General features: G+C 32.9%; 1 protein-coding gene across 1 annotated transcript; it reads left to right on the top strand.

The window, feature by feature from the left end:
* Positions 1-4,619: 4,619 nt before the first annotated feature.
* Positions 4,620-10,103, top strand: LOC145557820 (acyl-acyl carrier protein thioesterase TE3, chloroplastic-like). Its single transcript, XM_081619000.1, has 4 exons — positions 4,620-4,719; positions 9,063-9,172; positions 9,736-9,831; positions 9,921-10,103. The coding sequence occupies exons 1-4, from the start codon at positions 4,620-4,622 to the stop codon at positions 10,101-10,103; spliced, it is 489 nt and encodes a 162-aa protein (XP_081475126.1).
* Positions 10,104-23,720: the final 13,617 nt, after the last annotated feature.

Raw genomic sequence — 23,720 nt, 5'->3', positions numbered from 1 at the left:
GCCTCACGGCGCGGGTTTCAGGCAGTGGTTGAGGTGGAGAAAGAGTCGGTCCGTGATAGGGTCTGGAGTCGGTTTAGGTTCGCCGTCGATTGGGGTTTGATAATGGTGAAAGTTGGGGTAGGCAGTTGGGTTTGTGGAGGTCAGAGCTTGCATTTGGGGTCGGTTTAGGGTCGCCGTCGATTGGGGTTTAATTTGATAGGGGCTAGTTTTCGCGCATGGGAGGGAGAGGAGGTTGTGCGCAGGGGAGGGAAGGAGAGAGAGAGTGGTTGCGCGCAGGGGAGGGAAGGGAAGAGGGAGGCGAAGAGGGGGAGGTTGCGCGCATGGGAGGGAGGGGGAGGTTGCGCGCAGGGGAGGGAGGGGGAGAGGGAGTGGGGGCAGGGGAAGGTGGTAGTGGTGGCAGGGGAAGGTGATGGTGGTGGTGGAAAAGGGGTTTCTAATTTTTTTTATTTTTATTTTTGTTTTAATTTTTTTAATAATTAAAAAAACAATTGACCTATTAGTAGCAGACATGTGACATATAACTTACAAAAATTGGTCATCAACAGGTGATGGACCTGTCAAAGAAGGTGGGGTATAAAGGTTGGATTTTTATGAAATTAATGGACGGTTGGATTTTTACTGTCAGACCGTGCAAAGGTTGGATTTTTAGTTTCCATTTTTACTTATGATTTTGTCTCTCATTAATGCATAATCTGTGCACCAAGGTGTATCGTGTGCATGGTGCACCTGGTAAAATAATAATTAAAAAAAAAAAAAAAAAAAGTAGAAAGAACATTTAGTTGTTTGAAAAAAATATTAAGGCTTTGAAAAAGAACATCTATGTTTGACAAAGGACATGCATGCATTACAAAAGAACAGAAAGACATTATAAAAATAACATGACAAAACTTTATTAAAATTTCATGAAAATTTACACATTAACGGAAAAATCTTTACCAAAGATAATATTTCCCCAAAATTTATTTTTTTCTCCAAAAATTCAACAATCCATAATAATTTTAGTTTTCTCTCTCTAAAATTATTTTCAACTAAAAAAATTCAACAATCCTCTGCCATCCTTCCCATCTCCCTCCTCTTGTCTTCTCTCCTATTCATATTTTTCATCTCCATTTTTGCTTATACCTTCTTCTATACTCATCTATAGATTCTCTCTCCTCTATTTCTAGTTGTTGCTTATTCTTGATTTCTTCTTCCATAATTATTACTTTAGTACTGTTTCCATACTATGAAAAATGAAATTTCACCCCCTGTATTATTCTCTCAGTAAATTTAGCCCTCTTAAATATTATCCTCTTAATTATTACATGGAGTCCAGGCATGCCCTAAACGTTTATGATTCATCGGTTGGAAGGCAAAGTGGGCCTTATCACTAGGATTTAATTGATAAACTTATCTCTAAACATGGTGCCAATATTGTAATTGCTGGTATCATATATGGATGACCAAGGACAATCTGTCTGCAAGGAAATAGGCACACCATTAGCCTCAAACGTCCAATGCAGTGTCACTAATAAAAGCCACGTAAAAAATGTAGTGGAATTGACGGTGTCCCAATATGTAAAACTCAACATTATCTAATCTCATCATTGAAGTATTCCTAAAACAAGCCATGCTGACATCGTGGATTAACATGTCAATTTTTGATAAAAAATTCCCTTTAAACTACTTATGACATCATATTTTTATTCCTCCTATTTTTATCCTCTCAAGTTCCTAAATTAAATAACCATTCTATACAAGACTTCACATTTTTCGAACAAAGAATAATTACCCACTTTTATCTTACACAAACTATAAAACCATTTGAATCGTGCAATGTACAAGACTAATCTAGTGTTTAATACTGCAGGCATTGCAGATATGTCCAAGCCAGTCAAACATTGATCCTAGACAACACTGAATCCAAGTTCAAAGAAATATTGGAAGCTAAGTGAACCTTATAAGTCCCTTCTTGTAGACTAAGCATGCAGCTTGAGTAATGATCCCGGCGGGGTAGTATTATCACCAACGCAAGTATTTTCTCTACCATAGTCCAAAGGAAGTGTAGCGTCTCATGCCTATGTTAGCTCAAAACATGGTGTGCTAGGTCTTACAAATTAAAGAACACGACTGTGGAGCTCGTAAATTGTTTGTCACCATACGTGGTTACGACTCCAATGACAAGGAGCTTCTTTAAGCTAGATGATGAAGGAATAGCTAAAAGTAAACTAAATCTAAAAGGGGCAAAGTGTACATTAGAGAATGTGGCAAAAGCAGGTTTATTTCTTGCTAGTGATGATTCAAAGTTTATTAGCGGCCATAATCTTGGTGTGGATGGAGGATTTACTATTATGAATAGAGGATTTTGTATGTTTGAATTAGCTCCCGACATTGCTTCCTTTTTCGATGATCGCATTTTGATATCACTATTAGGTAGTTAGGTTTGAGAAATTCCATTCTCATCCACTAATACGAGTAATTACATGGCTTTTTGTCGTACTTTTTTTTATTTGAATTACGTTATTATAAATTGTTTATCTCAAAGCATATAAACACAAGCATCTTATGTGCGGCTAGCTAGCTACACCATGTACCCACTTATATAAAAGAATAAAGTAACTTTAATAGCAATTACTGAGTATCTTTGTAATATCGATGGAGTAACCCCTATAAAACTAAGCGAATAACTCCTATTATAACCAATTACATTTAAGAATTTGGGTTCATCAAAATAAATGTAGTGACTAGTCTGAAAAAGGGATTAAATAAAAAAATAGATAAACAAAACCTGAGGGTGTGAACAAAGCATAGATCAACGACAAGCTAGTACGAGGAACTAATTAAATGTAACTTCAATGACGGTTTTAATAATTGAGTCAATTACTTCAATATACCTTATGCAGCCTTTTCATAAGCTCCACTTAAAATTTTTCTTTTTCATAATCCACATTGTCCTTTTATTGAAATGATTAAATCAATCTCTTTATTTACACAATTGTCCCTCTATATTTTTAAGTGCCCTAATTTGACAACACATGACATTTGATGCTGTGGAACTTTAATTTGACATATAAAAAATTATAGATTTAAAAAGTGAATATGCATAAATAATACCCCCATATAGATATTTAATATAGTTATAACAAGTAATCCCACCATTTTTAAATACTTGCTCCACTTTTATTTTCTGGCCATTTTTAAATACTTGTTCAATTTTCTTATTTGGAAAACTTTTACAGTATTTAATTAATTTCTCTCACCGAGTGGATCCAACAATATTAATTCCATATTCTCTCTCTTTCAATTATCTCTCCCTACTTTTGGTTTTTTTTAATAATTTTTTATTCTTCCACCAACTCCACTACCTCTATGCTTTATTATTTTTTTCAATTTCTCCTATAACTCTACGAATGGAGAATAGAACAAGTATTTAAAAATGGAGGAAGTACTTCATTATTGTCCTAGAAAAATAAAATAGAAACAACTGAGTACTTTGACAAAATCTGATCTTATGTAGTTATGTGCAAAATACATACATCATTTAAATGATGTATGTGAATAGCGTAAAAATCATCAGAATAAAACATGTAAAAAAAACAATCCAAAGGAAGAATAATAATCCTACTATTAATGAATTAATCAGAAACCCTGTAATTTCATGTAAGAGATTTATTTTGGAACATATGAATAAATATTTTGTCATAAAGCAACAATACATTGATCATATTTTAAGGCAATAAATTAAAGTTTGTTCCGTTGAATTATTTTTAAAACCATATTTTGAGTCATGATTCTTGAGTAAAACTTCGTCACTTCGGATTTTTTTTTTTTTTTTTTTCCTGTAATGACTTCTTGTCCTTTTTTATTTTCTTTATCTTCCTTTCACTTTCTCTCTCTAATTTCTTTGATTTAATTACTTTATTAATAGAATAGTATTAATGTTAATTACGTGACTACACTGTTCACATCTATGGTTCGTCACTATATAACGTCACAAGCTATTGCTAACATTTCTTCATCATCCTCTTCTCTTTTATTCACCATATATTATCAAAATACACACAATACTTATACCAAAAATGTCTATGCTACAAGCCCTTGCTTCCTTCCCAATCATACCAACGCATGTGATGTCACGTGCTAAGCCTAATTCCTTCAATTTAAGTTGTCGCCAACCAATTTTTTCTGATCTCCCTCTCTCCCTATCCCGGTTGTCTGATTTTAGCCTCCGATGCTGCTCACCACATCGTTCTTCACTTAGTCCTCAACAATGTTTACCAAATCATCAGTAATACCTCATCTATTAGTTTATTACTTTCATTTGTTCACTACATTCATAATTTATTCATGTAGTTTTTCTTTATTCTTGTTTATATTTGTAAAATACTTCGTATATATGTAGCAAGAGAAACAATTGGTGAAATGTAGTAACCTACAAGTAGTATTTAGGATGGTATTACGATATTATGTACTAACGTGTTTTGCAGATATTGTGTTGAACGGGCTTATATCTTATTCTTATGACGAGTGTTAACCTTTACATATAGTTTATATGGAGTAATATTAATTATTTCAGGTTTTTGGACACTCTTGATAACATTCTACTAATTCAATATTTTATGTGTATTCTTATTGCCAGGATGAGTGGGTTTCTAGAGATTGAACTCAAAGTAAGGGACTATGAACTAGACCAATATGGTGTTGTTAACAATGCGGTCTATTCTAGTTATTGTCAACTTGGTAAGAACCTTCGTACTACATAACAAAAACATCCATGCCTTATATGATGCAAGTTATAAAAATAAAATAATTGCTTTTTTCTTTAACATATATGAGGTGCATTGAACCGTTCACAAAAAAAAAAAAAAAAAAAAAAAAAAAAAAATGAGGTGCATTGAAGACTATTCACGCCTGATTGGTTTGTATTGAAAATTTTATACTAGTCTTCCTTAAAATAAATACCTACTTATTTTTCATTGGCCAAATTTCTATTTGATTTTAATTGGACAACCTTTTGAAGAAATTATTTTTCTATTTGTTAAATTCTTTTTTTCCGAAGATTAATTTTCAAAAGACTTTTTGTATAATTGCAAGAAAAGAATGAATTTATACAAAATAAAATTATATTAAAAGTTTGACCTCCAAATGAATAAATTAAAAAAAAAAAGGGCCAAAAAAATGAAGTTTAGTGATAATAATTTTTTTTTTTTGAAACTACTACATCCTATTTTTAGCCATTTAGAGATTAAATTTTTTTTTTTAATTTAGTACATATTCTATTTGGTTACGTTGACCACACACTGTGTGGTCAAATCAGAGTTAGTTCTTCAGGGGTTACTTAGTCAAGGGTAATTGTATCGTTATATTTCTTAAAAAGTAAAATGTTGTAAAATAATACTTATGGCCGAATTTCCTCAATTGAACAAACTTTCCGGCGTTGACCCACCTCTAAACACCCTTGAAACCATCGTGAGGGTTTGATTTCAAGGAGGTAACACTACAAGAAAATAACCTTTTCGTAGCGATTATTTTAACCTTTAGTATCGATTATAATTGCAACAAAAAGCTTTCCCAACGAATGGTCATTCGATACAATATCCCCCGTTGCCTTAGCCTTTAATAGTGGTTTTCAATATCGCTGGGGTTGGCCTCAATAATCGATACGAAAAACTACATCCAATTGTGGTGATTATTGTAGCGATTACAATCGATATAAATGTTTAACTCATTTTCTTCAAAAAAAAACATGTGTATGATCTTTACAAGATTCGAATATGCAACCTCAAACTCTTATATTAAATGTTTCACCAATAAGCTATGACATATTTTATGTATTCCTTGTCAAACAATATTTATATATCTAGTGTTGAAAAGGCTTTTCGTATCGATTTTTAAGATTTAGTGGCGATTGTAAATGATACGATTTCTCAAAATTATAAAATGTGTAAAAATAGTGTAGATATGTATTATTATGCTTTCCGTATCGATTTTATATGGGAAAACCAAGGTGATTGTAAAAATGATACGACATCCTTAATTATTTCACAAACATACTTGCATATTGTAGCGAATGAACAATCGCTACGAAATAATCGCTACGAAAAGTGATTTTTCTTGTAGTGTAAGGGTATTTTCGAGGTGTTTTGTGGATATTCCAAGTTAGTGGGGGTAGTTTCAGGCTATGAGATGATAATTTCGATGGTATGTTAAGGTGAGTCAACACCAACAAATTAGGTCAACAGTGAAAATTTGGCCATATGTAGTATTTTACCTTTTATTAAATAGTTTTTACAGCATTTTTTTATGGAAATTTTGTGAAAAACTACCTATTATAGTCCAGAATTTGCGAGAAACTACCTATTAAAAAAAATGTTGTAATTGACTACCTAATTTTCGAAAAATGTTGTAATTTACTACCTTACGCCGGATTATGAAAGAGTTTGATCAAAGTTCTCCGGTGTTGACTTGGTCACGTGACCATCACGTGACACTTAATGACCCTTTTCTTTCACCAAGTGTCACGTGACCAAGTCAACGCCGGAGAATTTTGGTCAAACTCCTTCATAATCCGGCGTAAAGGTAGTAAATTACAACATTTTTAAAAAATTAGATAGTCAATTACAACATTTTTTTTAATAGGTAGTTTCTCGCAAATTCTGGATTATAATAGGTAGTTTTTCACAAAATTTCCTTTTTTTATTAGGTAGTTTAACAAATTTGGGGTGAAAGAGAGAATTGAATGGTTTGTATTGCTTGATTATTATTTATCGATAGGTAGAGTACTTATACAAAACCTATGTTCATAAGAAAAGAAACAATTTTCCTACAAGATATCCTACTAAAATCATATATCCTAAATATATACTTCGTATTCACTAAATATTATCTTAACATAAATAAATCTAAATATATTGTTTTACCAATAAGATCAATATAGAAAATATACCATATATATTTTCCGATATCATATATCTCTAACACCCTCACACAATCGTAACGGCAGTAACACAAACGTTGCGATTGGAAAATTTTCACTTTCTTGAAGTCGATCGAGTTGCACTACTCTGTTGATATCACCTTCAATTTTTATTTTTTTTTTAAAAAAAAAAACCTTTTGTAGCCACATCCCTATACTGGTGTCCGTGGTCTTCAGTCACAGCCCTTTGCTAGTGTTTGTGGTCTCCCCCCACGACCCTTTGCAGATGTCCATGATCTTGTGTCATGGACCTTTGCTGGCATCTGTGGTCTTCTGTCACGACCCTTTGCTAGTGTCCGTGATCTTCTATCATGGCCTTTTGCTGATATCCGTGATCTTCAACCAAAACTTTTTTTTAAAAAAAAATAAATGTACGCCAAACATTGCTTTTTCTTCATCTCCATGAAGATGGAACATTGGAGGATACCACTCATACACTCAATAACCTAATCATATGTGATCATTCACATTGATCACATGTACCAGTAAAAACCCATGTACCACATGGTGGTTATTCCATAAAAAAATCAAAAAGTTGAAATCTCAAAGAGAAATAATATTGCATAGCGGAAACAAATTTATGAATCCCACCGGTGGGTTTAACTTTCTAACCCACCGGCAAGAGGGATAGTTTTTGTGAGCGGTCCCAAAATCTAACCTGCTGTTGACACCATGACAAATTTGGGGTGAAAGAGAGAATTGGATTATTTGTATTGCTTGATTATTATTTATCGATAGATAGAGTATTTATACAAAACCTACGTTCATAAGATAGGAAACAATTTTCCTAAAGATATGCTACTATAATCACATATCCTAAGATATATTTACTAAATATATTATCTTAACACAAATAAACCTAAATATATTAACCTACTAAAAATATTAATACAGAAAATATATCACACATATATTTTCCGATTTCATATATCTCTAACATAGTTTCTCATGAAATCATATATGGTTTTATTAATTAGGTAGTTTCCAAAAAAAAAAAAAAAAAAAAAAAAAAAACTTTTAATTTATATATATATATATATATATATATATATATATATATATATATATATATATATATATATATATATATATATATATATATATATATATATATATATATATATATTTATATATATATAGGGAAGGCTCTCGTGAGAACTTCTTCTATATATGAGAATTTTTCTTACGTGAGTACACTCTTTATATTCTAAATTTTTACTCGTATATTCTAAATTTTAAATCTGATGTTCTAAATTTTTCTCAAGTGTTCTAAATTAAATCAAATGTTCTAATTTAGTGCTCACATGTTTAAAACCGTAAATTAGTCAAGTTTGATGTTATAAATTTTAAATAACTTATTCCAAAATTTTAACTTATATGTTCTAAATTTTTAAACGTGTGTTCTAAGATTTTTAATTATTTGTTCCAGATTTTAAAGCGTATGTTCTAATTTTTACTTGTATGTTCTAATTTTATTTACTCACATTTTCTATATTTTATATATGTTGTTCTAAATTTTTATTTACATGTTCATAATCTTAAATCAGTTGTTCTAAAATGTACTCATATATTCTAAATTTCATAAAGCATATTTTATGAATTTTTAATCACTTATTCTAATTCTTAAATCTGATGTTTTAAATTATTACTCACACATATGTTCCAAATTATTACTCTTATGTTCTAAATTTTAATTTGAGTCATATGGTCTAAATTTTAACTAGTATGTTCTAAATTTTAGATAAGTTCTTATATAAATATGTATATAACGAAAGTTTGGATTAGACAAATGTGTATATTAAAACTACTTCTTAGACTAATGATAAATTGGTTTTTTCAATAAGTATTTTGATTGAAATAAATTATTGTACCAAATGAGGAATAATAGAGAATTTCTTATATACACCTAAGTGTATGACACACCTAAGGATGTTGTTAGCTTATTTTGATATTTGTTGATCATTTAAATCATCAAATAAGCCTAAACTTAAGAAAATGTATCTGTTTTAGTATTATATATTGTTTTATTGATGTTGGTCAAATTAGACATATTAATGGAAAATTGAAACAACCACTGATAGATGTTTATATATACAATTATTAACAGCACATCATGAGATATTAGATAGCATTGGTCTGGATGCTGAAACAGTGGAGAGCAGCGGTGGTGCTTTAGCGTTGTCAAAACTCTCTCTCACTTTCCTCGCACCTCTTAAGGTACGTATGCACAATTAGACTTTATTCATTGAATCGATTTTGGGTTGTTTACATATTTGCATTATTGAGAGTAGAAAGTAAAGTACTACCCTCAGCTTGATTAGTTTCTAAGTGCAATTGATTGACATGATTTTTAAGAAGTTTGGGTTGAATTGTTTGAAATAATGTGAGAGGAGAGAATTGTACTTAATATACCGGAGGGAGTATCATGTCAACTCGTCATTGATAGCGACCGAAACTTAGGGGTATATTCTGATAATTAAGTACTTCAACCCTAGCTTGTTGTTTATGTTGCTATTTTGACTGTTGAAACTAAAAAGAGATAGATGAGAAATTACATATTTGATTAAGCAGATGAAAATTATGTAACAAATTATGAAAAAACATCTTAGATATCATTCAAAAATTTTTAAAGTAAAAATATAAATGGGGTCAATTGATTCCATGATTGCCATGGTTGCTCCAGCTCTTATCATGTGTAGGTAAACTCTATTCCGTCATGGCTTGCACCTGGCTTGTAGTAGTTAACTGAGGCGCTTATGTTTTTATTTCATGTAATTCAGAGTGGAGACAAGTTTGTTCTCCAAGTGAAGGTCTCAGAATCCTCGGCTGCTCGAATATTCTTTGAACATTATATCTACAAGTTGCCTAATAATAAGGTTCAATTTTCTTCCTGACTTTTACTATTTGTTATTATTGTTTTAGGTTGCTATTTAATTAACAAGTTTCACAACCTTTTTTATAACAGCCGATCCTTGAAGCTAAATCAGTGGTTGTTCTTCTTGGCAAAAATTATCGTCCTGTTCGTATGCCCGCAGAGGTAAAATCCAAGTTACAACAGCTTATGATGCACCAAGAAGCCGGCTCAACACTGATTGATCATGCTTGCTCTACTGCTGCCTCGCCGTTGAACGGGTTGATGACCGTTTAAAATCTTTCTGAAGCAACAGCAGCCAGGGCCATTTAGAGCATGATTCGGAGAAATATGATAATGTATGTTGGACAATCTGTGTATTATAAAAGGTATGGAGCTTCATATTTTGGAATATTTTGTGTAAGGATGTGTCATGTGTGCTTGTGAATTGTGTGGAGTCAGGGTTTGTTATGTACTACCTCCGTTTATGAATTGTTAACACTTATTATTTTCGTCTGTTCCTGAATAATTGACACAATACTTTATGCACTACAAAATATCTAATAATCTTAATAGTTTTTCTATCTTGCATAATGACCCACCACTTTTGGTCTTTCGGGGTTAATTTTAAGAATTCTCACGTGAGAGTATACTCCATTTCATCTTTCCCCAACAACAAACTCCTTGCAACTTAATAAATGAAACCCTATAATTCAAAGGGAATTTGTCTGATTTCAAGGCAATTTGCGCATAAAAGGCGTTTCTTCAAGTTATTGAACTATTTTAAATTAGGAAAAAGTTAACCAGCGTATAAATATTAATTAATATTAATTACACGTAACAACGTGTGACTTAGACATGCATTTCACATTAATAATAGGACATTTTGTAAGAAACTATCTTTTAAAGCATTTTTTTTGCGAGAAACTACCTTATAAAAAAAATGTTGTAAAAACTACCTTATAAAAGCTAAATGTTGTAAGATACTACCCTTGGTCGGAAAAGTGAGAGTTATCTAAATTTTTCGGCGTTGACCAAGTCATGTGCCGGTCACGTGACGTTTAATTCATCTTGGGTATTATATGGATAGGCTCGGGGAAAATTAGGGGGAAAATGGGGAAAGATGAATTAAACGTCACGTGACCGGCACATGACTAGGTCAACGCCGGAAAAATTAAGTCAACTCTCAATTTCCGACCAAGGGTATTATCTATTTTAGGTTATATTATTAATTAGTAATTTAACGCTTCGAGAAGGTACGTTGTTAGCAAGATTCTTTACATTAAGTTGAATTTAAGTAGATAAACGAAACTAGAAAACATAGATTTTTGAAACTATTTAGAAGATAACTTCAGTTGAGTTGAATTTAGGTAAAAGAAGGAAGATTGTTATCTTTGGTAAATAGTTTTTTTTTTTTTAATTTTATTTTCCTATTTATGGATAATGCAATATAGATTCATTGGTGTTTACGTTTTGTTTGTTTGCCTATTATAATTTGCTAAATCATCTTCAAACATTAATTCTGTAAAACTATTTTCTCTTATGAATAGTCACATACAAGAAAAAAGATCAAAAAGGGCGACTTTAATCGGTCAAGGAGGGCGAGTTATGGTTTGCCTTGTTAGTTGCTATCAAGGAGGGCAAAATTATAATTGCACTTTTATTACAGAGCAAAGAGGGCAAAATTTACTTTCATCTTTCTATTTCAAAGCAAAGAGGGCGAATTTAGTTTTCGTCCTGTATATCAGAGCAAAGAGGACGAATTCCATTTTCGTCCTCTATTTCAGAACAAAGAGGGGGAAATTTTAATTTTGCCCTCTAATTTTAGAGCAAAGAGGGCGAAATTTTAATTTGCCATCGTTGAAAGTACTACAAGTAATAAAATAATACGCCCAAAACCAAAAGTGGTAATAAAATAATACGCCTCACTCTTCCCTTCAAAATAGAAAAATGCTCATTTTCTCTCCTCTCAAAAATGATGAACCCTAAACCCCCAAATTGATTGCTCGAACTTTTTTCTGCTAGAATCATTTGCTCGAATCTTAACCTAATCTCTTGCTCGAACCTTCTTCTGCTCGAATCATTTGCTCGAATCTTCTGCTAGAATCATTTGCTCGAATCTGGTTCAAATCTGCTCAAATCTAACCCAAATCGAAAGTTTCAGGTATTGTCTCATTGCATGTTACATTTGAGATTATTCGTATTGTTTATCGAATTAATTGCTTAATATAATTTCTAAATTGTATGAGCTATTGATTACCGTGAATTGTGATAATCATGAGCTACCGATTCGCTGTAGTAAAGAGAATTCATCAAGAAACTTCTTTATCATCTTATCATTTAAGTAATTTTTGGGATTTCTATTTTGTTACTGGATTTCCACTCCTAATTTAGTCCTTTGTATAATTGAAATACAATCGTTCTTAGTAATTTATGTTTTACTAATTAATCTTATACTTCATATTAAATTGGACTTTAACTTACAATACAGTAAGATGAATTTGTATATGAACAAATGGCAGGGCTTATAATATAGTATATGATAAGTCAATGAATTTGTGACAAAGACTTAAAATTTGTCAATCTTATACTTCGTTTTTTAAAGAGATATGGTTGAATCTGTATATGTATTTGGCTTAAATCGGACTTTATTTTGTAAGTGGTTGAATTGTTTGTATCAAGTTTCTGGTCTATAATAATTCTAGTCTAATCTATTTGGTGGATTTAAGTGGTACTTCTTGTTGAACTTACCAACCAGTTAGAGTAGTGATTATTTTATGCAAATGAGTAAATGACATGATCATCAAGTTTGATGTCAAAATTACAACGTTTGCAGTAATAATAAGCATAAGATAGAGTTAGACATAATTATAGCAAGGCTTGAACTTGGCAAGGGAGACAAGATGGTGTATTTGACCATCAAAGTAAGGAACATTCAAGAGTGATGCCTTACTCAGGCTACTCCAGGCATAGAGTCCTAGCTTAAATTCGGGGTAGAATTAACCAATTTTTTATTATTAAACACTCTTGGACATAAATTTAGCAAACTTAGGAGTTTGGACAGCAATTTGTGTTTGCTTTCAAGTGCGATTTGTGTTAGTAACTAGTAATTGTTCGTTTAACTTCCGGCAATGGTTAGCACGGGTTGATTTGGGCCGTGCAAGCCCACGTGTTATACCAATATTTTATTAAACACACTTAATGCATGTCTTTCCGGGCAATGGGGCCCCTTAATTATTTTTATGTATTTTTAATTTGCTTTGGTAAGTTGGTTCAATATATATAAACATGTCCACATACGACTGTTTTCTATTGAGTAGGTATCATTGTATGTCCACATACCAAAAGCCATTTGTTGAACTGTTGTTATTTTCATGCCTGCCCAAGCTCTTGGTTTTATTCATCATCTGGTAAGTCTACTACTTAGCTCACTGTATGTTTTATATAGTAATTATTCATCATCAAGTTCCTACATTCCCTATAACTTTCAAATTACCCTTTAATAGGTAGATTATGTTCTTGATTTTTGCATCAGCTCGCATTTGACTTCATATTCTTTGAGATTTTGGTACCTCCTTTTTATCTACATTGCAATAATATACTAATTTGTTGCTTTATTCTTTGAGATATGTTCTATATACTAATATATTTCTTTATTAATTTACATAAGGCTTGTTTCTATCAAGTTTGTAGTTAGGGGATCAAGTCAATGTGCTGATGTTTTGGGGATGGAGGACACCAAAAGGCTAGTTGCATTTCTTGGAAAAATGATCAGATGGAAAAAAAGGGGATGCTTGAAGCTGCAAGGATGAAAAGATATTAAATATTTGCTATTAAGGAAAGCTTGGTTAACACTTTTTTATATATAATGACAAAATTAGAATTTATGCTTATTAACTAAATGTAGCCCCTCCTAATATTATTTTTATAAAAAACGAAAAATTGAACAAAGAGAGCGATTTTGATTTTGCCCTTTTAAAATATGATCAAACAGGGCAATTTTGAGCAAGGAGGGTGATATATATTGACTTGTTTAAGTTGATTACACAGGGCAAAAAAACTTTTCGTCTTGCTTGATTCAATCAAAAAGGGCGAAAATGTTGCCCTATTTGATTTTGATCAAAGAGGACGAAAAATTTGCCCTATTTGATTTTGATCAAAGAGGGCGAAATATTTTGCCTTCTTTGATATTTAACAAAGAGGGGGAATATTTTGTATGCCCTTTGAAGCTAATAGGATAAAATCGCCCTCTTTGCCTAATAGGGCGAAATATGAACCTAAGAGGGCGATTTAAATTGCCCTCTTTGATATAATATATCTTGTAGAAGGGGAAGGGAAGGGGGATAATTTAATAAGAACAACAAAAGAAACCGGAACTCGATTGAATCTCCAACACCTGAAACATTTATGTCATTTACGACGCACAACCCTAGAGTTCGTGTTATTCTTTGCTCCGACTAGTTAAAGATTGTGCTGTTTAGTGCACCCAAGTGATAGTTTCATAGTTTGAATTGTGTTGTTACATCTAATTTTGCCTAGGTAGTATCAATAGTGGTATGAATAGCATTATTTACTTCTCTGTGTCCTTTTCTTGCAGCAACGAACAATGAGGGGAGAGTGTATATTCGTACCACAAGCCCCCTAATTAAAAATTAAAAATGATCTTAACCTTTTGCGTTGCCTTTATTAGGATACCTAGGCCAAAAATTACGAAATAAACAAGGGGTAATATCCTTTTCTAAAAAAAAAAAAAAAAAAAAAAAAAAAAAAAAAAAAAAAAAAAAAAAAAAAACTTTATTCATTTTAGTGGGATTTAAATTAACAAACTTTAGTAGATTAATCATTTCTAATTTACTAACTCAAGACTAACAAATACGTTTGCAATGTCATAAACCATCCTATTACAATTATTATTGCTTGAGTTATTCAAACATACAAAATCCTCGATTCATAACAGTAAATCCTCCACATGATACAAAATCCTAATTAGTTTAGGGATAAGATTAAAGCTTTTGGACCCTCCACATAATCATTGGGTCGTAGGTAAGGTGAGCTTAGGTTCGATTTGGGCTCAGTTTAGTATTTTGGCCATAGCTTATTCATTATAACTCGGATTTCGGCTTATAATATATCGTTGGAAAGCTCTTTTCAACCCCATACAACTATGAAATCATTGGACCCAGATTATGGACCAAAATAAACTTGACTAAACGTTTTTATAAAAAGGACACAAAATGAATGATTTTATGGGACACGAAATGAATTATTTTGGGTTTAAAGGCACGAAAAGAGGAAATTAAGTTATGGTTTGGGGAAATGGGTTAGGAATTGGGTTGGTTTATGAAATGAAAATATGGATTTAATCACTCTAAGATCAAATACTCAACCCGGCCAATAATGGCTTGAAAGGTTGTTCATCATCGGGTTTGGTTTTAGGGAGACATTTTTAGGTGTCTACAGAAGCCCCCACTTTGACTGATTTTATTGAAACTTTAGTTTCAAAAACGATAGTCAAAGTAATCGATAGGGACGAAGAATGATTTAAGACGTTCTGCAATCCTATAACATTCTGTATACGCCGATACTTGCAGAAAAATGTTAGTTCTACAGATAAAAGAGTAAAGGGATAGAATGCTTATCTGACACCAGTGTATCGGTGATAAATGAGTTTGGTATCTTCCTATGTTTGAAGGAATCCACCAGATGACGTTTTGTTTAGATACTTTCCATGTAGGAGGAAAGTCAACAAATGAGTTTGGTAGCTTTCTATGTTTGAAGAAATCTACCAGATGATAATTTTCATGCTTGAGGAAAGTTGACATATGAATTTGGCGGTTTTCAATGCTTGAAGAAATCCACCGGATAATACTTTCCATACTTGAGGAAAGTCGTCAGATGATTTTGACCGCTTTCTATGCTTGAATAAATCCACCAGTTTAGATACTTTCCATGCTTGAGGAAAGCCGATAGACGATATAATCATTGACTTCTCCGCATTTAGAGGTGGTGACGGCCGAAAATTTTCCATGCTTGAGGAAAAACTTGTCTAATAATAGATTGCAAGTCTCTGTGTATCGAGAACCTTGCACCGTGAAATGATGGTGGTTCGATTGTCCCCGAACGTGGGCTGTAGTTGGTTCACTTGTCCCCGAACGTGGAATGTAGTGAAGGAGTTATGTCTTCGTCGTGTGCAATTACTAGATATATAAAAATGGATCAAATTATGGAGATAATTAAGTTCGTACATTTGGGTCGTCGTTTTGCCATAGCTAGAGGTACTAACGATCTTTGGACTAGTCAAATAGGCCAAAGCCCAATTGGACAGATCCTATAAAGTCACACAAAGGGGCTAGATCGAGCATTAGAGGACGAGGCCCGTCATGGGACTCATCACTCAGCTCTAGGTGGCCGGCCATGTAGGGGAATTAAGAGGTTTTTGGGCTTCGTGCCCTAGTCTAATTATAATGAGATTATAAATAGACTAGGTGCCTAGGTTTGCAGTACAGTAAGCAATTAATTGATCAGTGTGATCAAACCCTAATTAGCAAACACGAAGTGTAACTCCTCTCAAAGTCCCCTCTCTCACACGGCTCTCTCCTCCTCCCAGGCGCCGGTGGTGTGTCGTGGTGGTGGTGGTTCGTGCGGTGGTCGGTTGTCCGTAAAGGTGGTGATCACGGTTTTCCTCAATCACTCGACCAATCTAATATTGGTGGACGGCTCGTTCGAATCTCGTGGACTAAGTAGAGGAGCAACGCTTGGGGCTCTATTCTCTCCCTGATTTGCCTGTCGAATAGCTTTGTGGAATTCACGCGTCAAAGGTATGATTATGTGTCTTTTGTGTTATGCATGTGATTCTTGGGATTGGTACTTGATTGAATATGATTCATGTTTTTTCCGCTGCGTAGTACCTATAAACTCCTACAATGGTATCAGTTACTCTCTTTCATGAACGCGCTAGATCATAATAATACGATTATTTGATGTCCACGTTAATTTTATAATCAATTAAGAGGGAGAAATTAATTTAATTATGGATCAATTATTATATTTAATATGATTAAACTTTTGAAATTGATTAAATGTGATTTAATTATGCTCAAAATAGCCATGAAGAGACCGAAATTTAGCCCTAAATTGTTCGAAAATTTCGAACCCCATAACCCTAAATTTCGAATTTTTCGAAAATCCTAGCCCTAAAATATGATTTTGTGCTTGATTTTGATTTAATTCGATTTATTTTATGATTCATAATTTTAATCGGATTGATTTATGCATAAAAGTGTTTTATGTATGATCATCAATTTAATTTTAAAAGTTAGAATTAAATTGGGATTAATTTTATGAAGAACCCTAATTTTAAAGATAAATGTGATTTAATTTTAATCTTATGGACTGATTTAATTTAATTATGATAAATGTTATTTTAATTAAATTAAAACATAAAAAAAATTATTTTAGGTGGCCGGAAACCGCGGCTGGGTGGCGCAGCCACAGTGGCTGCCGACTAGATGGTGGTCCAAGAGGGAGGGGAAAGGGAGGGCGGCGGTCTTATTGGTGGCTGAGGCAGCAGCTGTGCAAGCATTGCATGCTGCTGCCGTGGCTGTCTCTACTGCTGGTTGCTGCTGCCTTGCGGCAGTGGCTGCTGCAAAGCAGCCAGCCACCGTGGCTAGCTCCGGCTAGCCAACCACGGTGGCCAGCAACCGAGCAGTCACGTTTTTTTTTCAAAAATAAAAAAAAAATTAATTATCTTATTTTAAAATTATTTCAAGATAATTTTGAATTATTTTGGGATAAAATCAGTTTTATTTTGGATAAGATAGAATATTTTGAAAATATGATCTTTTATTTTAAAAGATAAAATTGATTTTATTTGGATAAAATCTTTTATTTTTGGATAAAATCAAATATTCAAAAGTTGTTATATTTGATATTATCCATATTTAAAGTTGTTAAATTGGTAATTATCCTAATTAAAGTGGTTAATTTTGGATAAGATTGATTAGGATATTCTGAGCATAGTCCAAAAGGATAATAATTGATTTAAATAATGTGATTATCCCATAATTAGATTAGGATATAATTGATTTTAAAATTATTTGATTGGCTAATAATTAGGATAGAATCTCCTAAATTTGTTAAGATAATCATGGAAGATTAAATATGATTTATCTTTCTAGATTAAAATATGATTTGATTCTATCTCATGACTAAATTAAATATATGATATTTTATAAACGGTCATGAATAATATATGATATTATCTAATTATGATTAAAATATGAGATGTTTTAGGAAATGCGTTGACTTTATTATGAACATTCGATGTTGTAGTTTAGACAAACATGTTGAGTGATTTATTATATGGCACTTTTATAATATATGATATTATGTTGCTATATATAGACTAGTATGGCCCATAGATTCTTAAATACGATCTACGCATCGTGAAGTATTTTTTGTAATCTAAATACGGCGTGCGTACCGTTAAGTATTTTTGTAACTTTTATTTAAAGTAAATAGAATAGTTATTTTAATAGTGTTAGTCCAAAGAAGCCCATGAAGTGAAGGCCCAAAGGAGTAAGATGGATGGAGATCCATGATGATTCAAGTGGGAGCTTTTTCATTTCTAGTTTTCTTAGGACTAAGGGGCCATACTATGTCATGATAATGCATTAGTAGATTATGCATGTTAGATTTTATTTATGTTGATTGATGATGCGCTAGAGTTCACTAAATAATCACAACATAATAAATCTAGGTCCCAGTAATATTGAGATAGCTTTTCCAATTAAAAACCCAATGAAACCTTTGATATTTTATGATGGGTCATGCCTCAGCTGGGTGTCATATTATATCTTAGGGGAGTGGGGGTAAATCACGTTTTACACTTTTAATTGGTTATACTCAACAAGGTTACCTTAAGAGTTTAGAACCTTGAAGCTAAGGGTAATAATTAAGCATGTGATGATTAATTATTCAACCAAGAGTTACAAGAGTTGTAATCAGTAAAGAGTATACTCACCTTGAAAATGTAATGGTTGATGGTAGGGCCTCAGTCCGGTCAATTATTACACAAATAAAGGATCTTGGAATCACTTAAAATTCAATTGGGATCAATTAATTATTGAATAAAGTGTTTTAAAGTTACCAAATGAATGCGTTTATGGTACTTTAATTTTAAATTAAACATAATTATTAAACTTTGCCTTATTTTGACATAGATGGGTAGCCGTAATCATAATGACAACAACGTTTACAACCTTCAACCATTCCTAGAGAAGGATAGGTTGACAGGGGATAACTTTTCCACTTGGGAAAGAATTCTAAGACTTGTTCTGAAATCTGAGGGTAAAGAGGATATCATTGACACCCCATTGCCAGGACCTCTGCCAGAAATCCAACTGCGGCAGAGATCAAGAAGCACAAGGAAGCTCATGACAGAGCTATTCCTATCACTTGCTTAATGATTGCTACCATGGAGCCTAGTCTTCAAAAGCGTTTTGAGGACCAGGATGCCTACTCAATCATGCAAGAACTCAAAGCTTTGTTTAAGAAACAAGCTAGAGTTGAAAGGTATGAGCTCCATCGTGAGATTCTGGATTGTAGGATGGAGAAGGGAGCAACAGTTCATGATCATGTTTTCAAAATGATCGGCCTAATTTAAAGTATGGAAAAACTGGGGCACCCATACAGTGATGATTTGGCAACAAACATCATTCTCCATTCACTACCAGAAAGTTTCAACCAGTTTAGCATGAATTTTAACATGACTGCCACTACAAAGACTATGAATCAATTGCATGCAATGCTGGTTAGTGCTGAGAAACAAATCCCTAAGGAGCCTAAGAAGGAAGTTCTTATGATTCAAAAGGGAAAGGGGTTCAAGAAGAAGGGGAAAAATGATAGTGCTAAGAGCAAGGGCAAGCAAGTTGCCAAGGCTCCTGAAAAGCCTAAGACGACTCCAAAGCCCAAGGCTGCAAGTGAAAGTGAATGCTTTTACTGCAAGAAGAAGGGGCATTGGAAGCGAAATTGCCGGAAATACCATGACTTCCTCAAGAAGAATGGAGCATCAACTAACCTCAGGTATAATGTTATAAACATTTTAACTTTCACTTAGGTATGAGATACCAAGTTGCAGTGCTTAACATAGTGATGTTGCGCAGGAACTGCAAACAAGTGAAGCTAGCATGGAAATGGAGCTCGGAGGTGCACTAGAAGTATTTGAGTGGCCAGAGATAGCTTCATAGTTTTAAATTTTGATTAGTTTATCATGATTTTAGAACAATTTCCAGTTTTGATGAGACAATATTTCGGTTTTCTTGTTTTGATCGAATACTGAATTTGGTTTACTTGGCTTGGACAAGTGTTGATCCATGACCAAGGTAATAAATTGTTTTCATTTTACTAGATATGAGTTAATTTTGTTTTATGACATTGATATAAGTAGATCACAAAAGTAAATTTAGATGATTCAAAATACACTTACTTAAAACAAGTAAGGTTAGGTCACATTAACCATTTGCACATCCAAAGTAATGGATGGACTCTCATTCTTATATGATTATGAATCACTTGAGAATTAAAGTCATGCTTGATAAGTTAAGATGACCAAATTGCCTTTTGGTAGAAAGGGTAAAAGAAGCTAAAATGACCTTTGGTACTCATACATATGATGTATGTGAACCAATAAGTTCAAAATTAGCAAAGAGATCAGATTTAACTATTTCATTGCTTTTACTAACGATTTAAGTAAATATATCGATAATTACTTAATGAAGTAAAGCTTGGAATAATTGAAAAGTTCAAAATTCCAAAAATGAAATGTAAAATCAGTTTGAGATAAACAATTTAACACCACAATATGATTGTTGTGATAAATATTAACTCAAAAGGAATGATCATCTAAAGGGAATTGTTGAATTAATTCACAATCCAGAAACATTACAATTCAATTATATGTTTATGAAGAAGGAATCAAACTTTTCTTGCCATTGTTCGATCCAAGATTTAATGATTTACAAATATCGTTTTGAGGACATACATTACAACAACAATTGCGATTATACTAAACAGGAAACTTTACCAAAGTAGAAGAAAAAATGTCATAAGAGTTATGATTTGGAAATGTTCCAAAAGTTATCTTTTCTAAACAGGATTGAGGGATATGAAATCAATGTAAAATGTTTACAAAGATAACATAATACACCCTAAATCAGAAAATAGTTCTTCATGGGTTTTCTCATGAAAACTAAAAGGTATTATTCCTACAATCGCGTTGAAACAAAGTGTTTGTTGCTCGCGATAGTGTCTTTATAGAAAGAATGTCTTCCTACAAAGCCAAGTGGGAGTAAAGTTAGATCTCGATGAGATTCGAGACGAGCAAAAAATGGATGTGGATAACACTACATCAGAGACGAATGCGCATGAAATCAGCTAATTTGATAAACCATGTGTCGAAGCAAGCTAATTCCACTAGCGAGGCTTCTATCGTCCCACTAGAATGAAAGGCTTCAAAGAGTTGAAGAGAATAATTCTATTGTCGCTCATACCTATCGTAGGTTACTTGGGATCAAAACAAACAGTTTGTTGAAATTCTGAGAAAAGGTGGATTCTAAAATTTTCTTATTAGAACGGTTAGAATCCATGCCCTACAAGCAAGCTTTGGATAAGTACCAACTCAGGAAATGGCTTAAAGCCATGAAAATCCAGTATGGACTCCATGTTTGTAAAGATGTGTTAGTCCATAATAGTCTTACAAATAGGGTCAAACCTATTAGTTGGATAAGCCTATTCGGATTATTCTAGTTATGGATATCAAAATCACCTTCATGAAATGTTCTTGGTGGTGAACATGTATATGATACATCCTAAGAGTTTAAAATCCAGAAATTCCTAGAAAGTTTTGCAAACTTCAGAAATTCATTTATGGATTGAAGTAAGCATTAAGGAGTTGGACCATTCGTTTTGATTAGGCAATCAAACAGTTTGATTTCCTTAATAGAACGAAAAGGAATCTTGTAGAGACAAGAAGTTTAGTGGGAGCAATTGGTCTTTTTAGTCTAGTATGTAGTTGACATACAGTTCATATGAAATGATATATCAATGCTTGAATAAATCAAGCAATGGTTAGAAAGATTGTTTCTATATGAGAGACTTGGGAGATGTTGAGTACATATTGGGAATTAAGATCCATGAAGTGAATCTTGAAGAATGATTGGAATGAATCGAGTGACTTATGTTGATAAGGATCTTGACAAGTTCATGAAGCAAGACTCTAAGATAGGATATCTTCCCATGTTTCATGGTAATACACTCAGTAAGACTCAGTGCATTCAAAAGCTAATAGAGTTGAGTTGTATTGATAATGTACCTTATGCTTCTGAAAAAATGATCCATTGCATGTGCCATGAAATGTACAATGCAAGATGTTGCATATGACCTGTGCATGTGTAGCAGAATTCAAGCAAATTCAGAATAAGCATACGGAGAATTACCAAGAACAGATCCTTGAGTACTTGAGAAGCACTAAAAGGAATTCTTCTAGCTGTTGTGTTAAATGGTAATTTAAGCAAGTTGTCAAAAGGTTACACGAATGCAAGTTTTTCAAACAGGCAAGATGATTCTAGATGGTGATCTAAATGCATATTTGTGTCTGGATGGAAAAGGATAGTGAGCTTGAAGAGTTCAAAGCAGAGCACTGTTGCATACTCAATGTCAGAATATGTGTATTAAACTATAGTTAGATAGTTACAGAGGAAGTTTGGATCAAAATGTCATGTGACTAATAGGTCACCTTTGCCCAAGAACAAAGAGGCCAGAGTCACATCACAAATCCAAACAAAAGGATATGAGATATCACCTCAATTATGAGATCATTGACCAGCGGAAGGTCGTGTTCTGCAAAGTTTTATTATGAGTGAGAAATCACTAAACCCCTTCCATGGACTAAGATATTAGAGTCATATTAAAGTCTTAGGATTGAAGCAAGTTGTGTAATTTAAGTTGTATATGTTTTGAGAAAACATATTACATGAGAAATGCATCAATTTGCAGAATTATGTTTAAAAAGGAAATTATTATTTCTCTTATTTAATTATGGTTTTGAAAATTAAATAAAATGTCCAAAATAATTATGAATTGATGGGCTCATCAGGTTGATGACCTGGTGAATTGAAACCCCACAGGTGAACAAAATTCATATATTATTTAAAGTTCCTAGTTCGAGATCATTAAAGTGGACATAAATGATTTCAATAAATGAACTAGCATGTAAGATTGATTGGATAGCGCAGTTTCATGGGCTATAGGGGCATAGTGATGCTCGGTCAATCACTTGGATATGCATGAATGATGCATGATCGAACTATTGACCTACTTTGAAGTTCAAGTATAGAGCTTCCGTATATATTAGTGGATTTTATTGACATGAGTGGAACATTGATTTCATTCAATGGATGTTGTGACTGTGGTACACTCAAACGTCTAGCCGTAACTGGAGATTATAAAGGGTGTTTCCCGGTTATTTCAGAAGTTGAGTGGAAGTCATGTTACCACAAGATTGGATAGAGTCTACCTATTAAATTAGGAAATGTGTCATGGCCGCTCGAAGAGGGAGAATTCAGAAAATACGTGGCCGCGTTCAAATGCATTACACAGTAATCATTTGGTTTTGTAATTCTAACTCAGATTTCAAGAAACGATTTGTAGATTAATATGATCTCGACATGTGATGCAATCATATTATCAAATCGACACATATATTGACTAAAGGAATTTGAATATTGCACCCTTGTCTCAGACAAGTGGGAGATTGAAGGAGTTATGTCTTCGTCGTGTGCAATTACTAGATATATATAAATGGATCAAATTATGGAGATAAATAAGTTCGTACATTTGGGTCGTCGTTTTTCCCTA

Source organism: Chenopodium album, chromosome 9 (genome assembly GCF_948465745.1).
Source record: "Chenopodium album chromosome 9, dcCheAlbu1.1, whole genome shotgun sequence".
In the NCBI taxonomy this organism is placed as follows: domain Eukaryota; kingdom Viridiplantae; phylum Streptophyta; class Magnoliopsida; order Caryophyllales; family Amaranthaceae; genus Chenopodium; species Chenopodium album.
Note: the sequence above shows the minus strand (reverse complement) of the source record. Positions and strands in the feature narration are given on the sequence as shown.

Bases quoted from the DNA above. Each gene is read 5' to 3' on its own strand.
- LOC145557820 (XM_081619000.1), top strand. From the start codon at position 4,620: ATGAGTGGGTTTCTAGAGATTGAACTCAAAGTAAGGGACTATGAACTA. The intron at 9,173-9,735 runs GTACGTATGCAC...CATGTAATTCAG, and splicing joins CTTTCCTCGCACCTCTTAAG to AGTGGAGACAAGTTTGTTCT. The intron at 9,832-9,920 runs GTTCAATTTTCT...TTTTTATAACAG, and splicing joins ACAAGTTGCCTAATAATAAG to CCGATCCTTGAAGCTAAATC.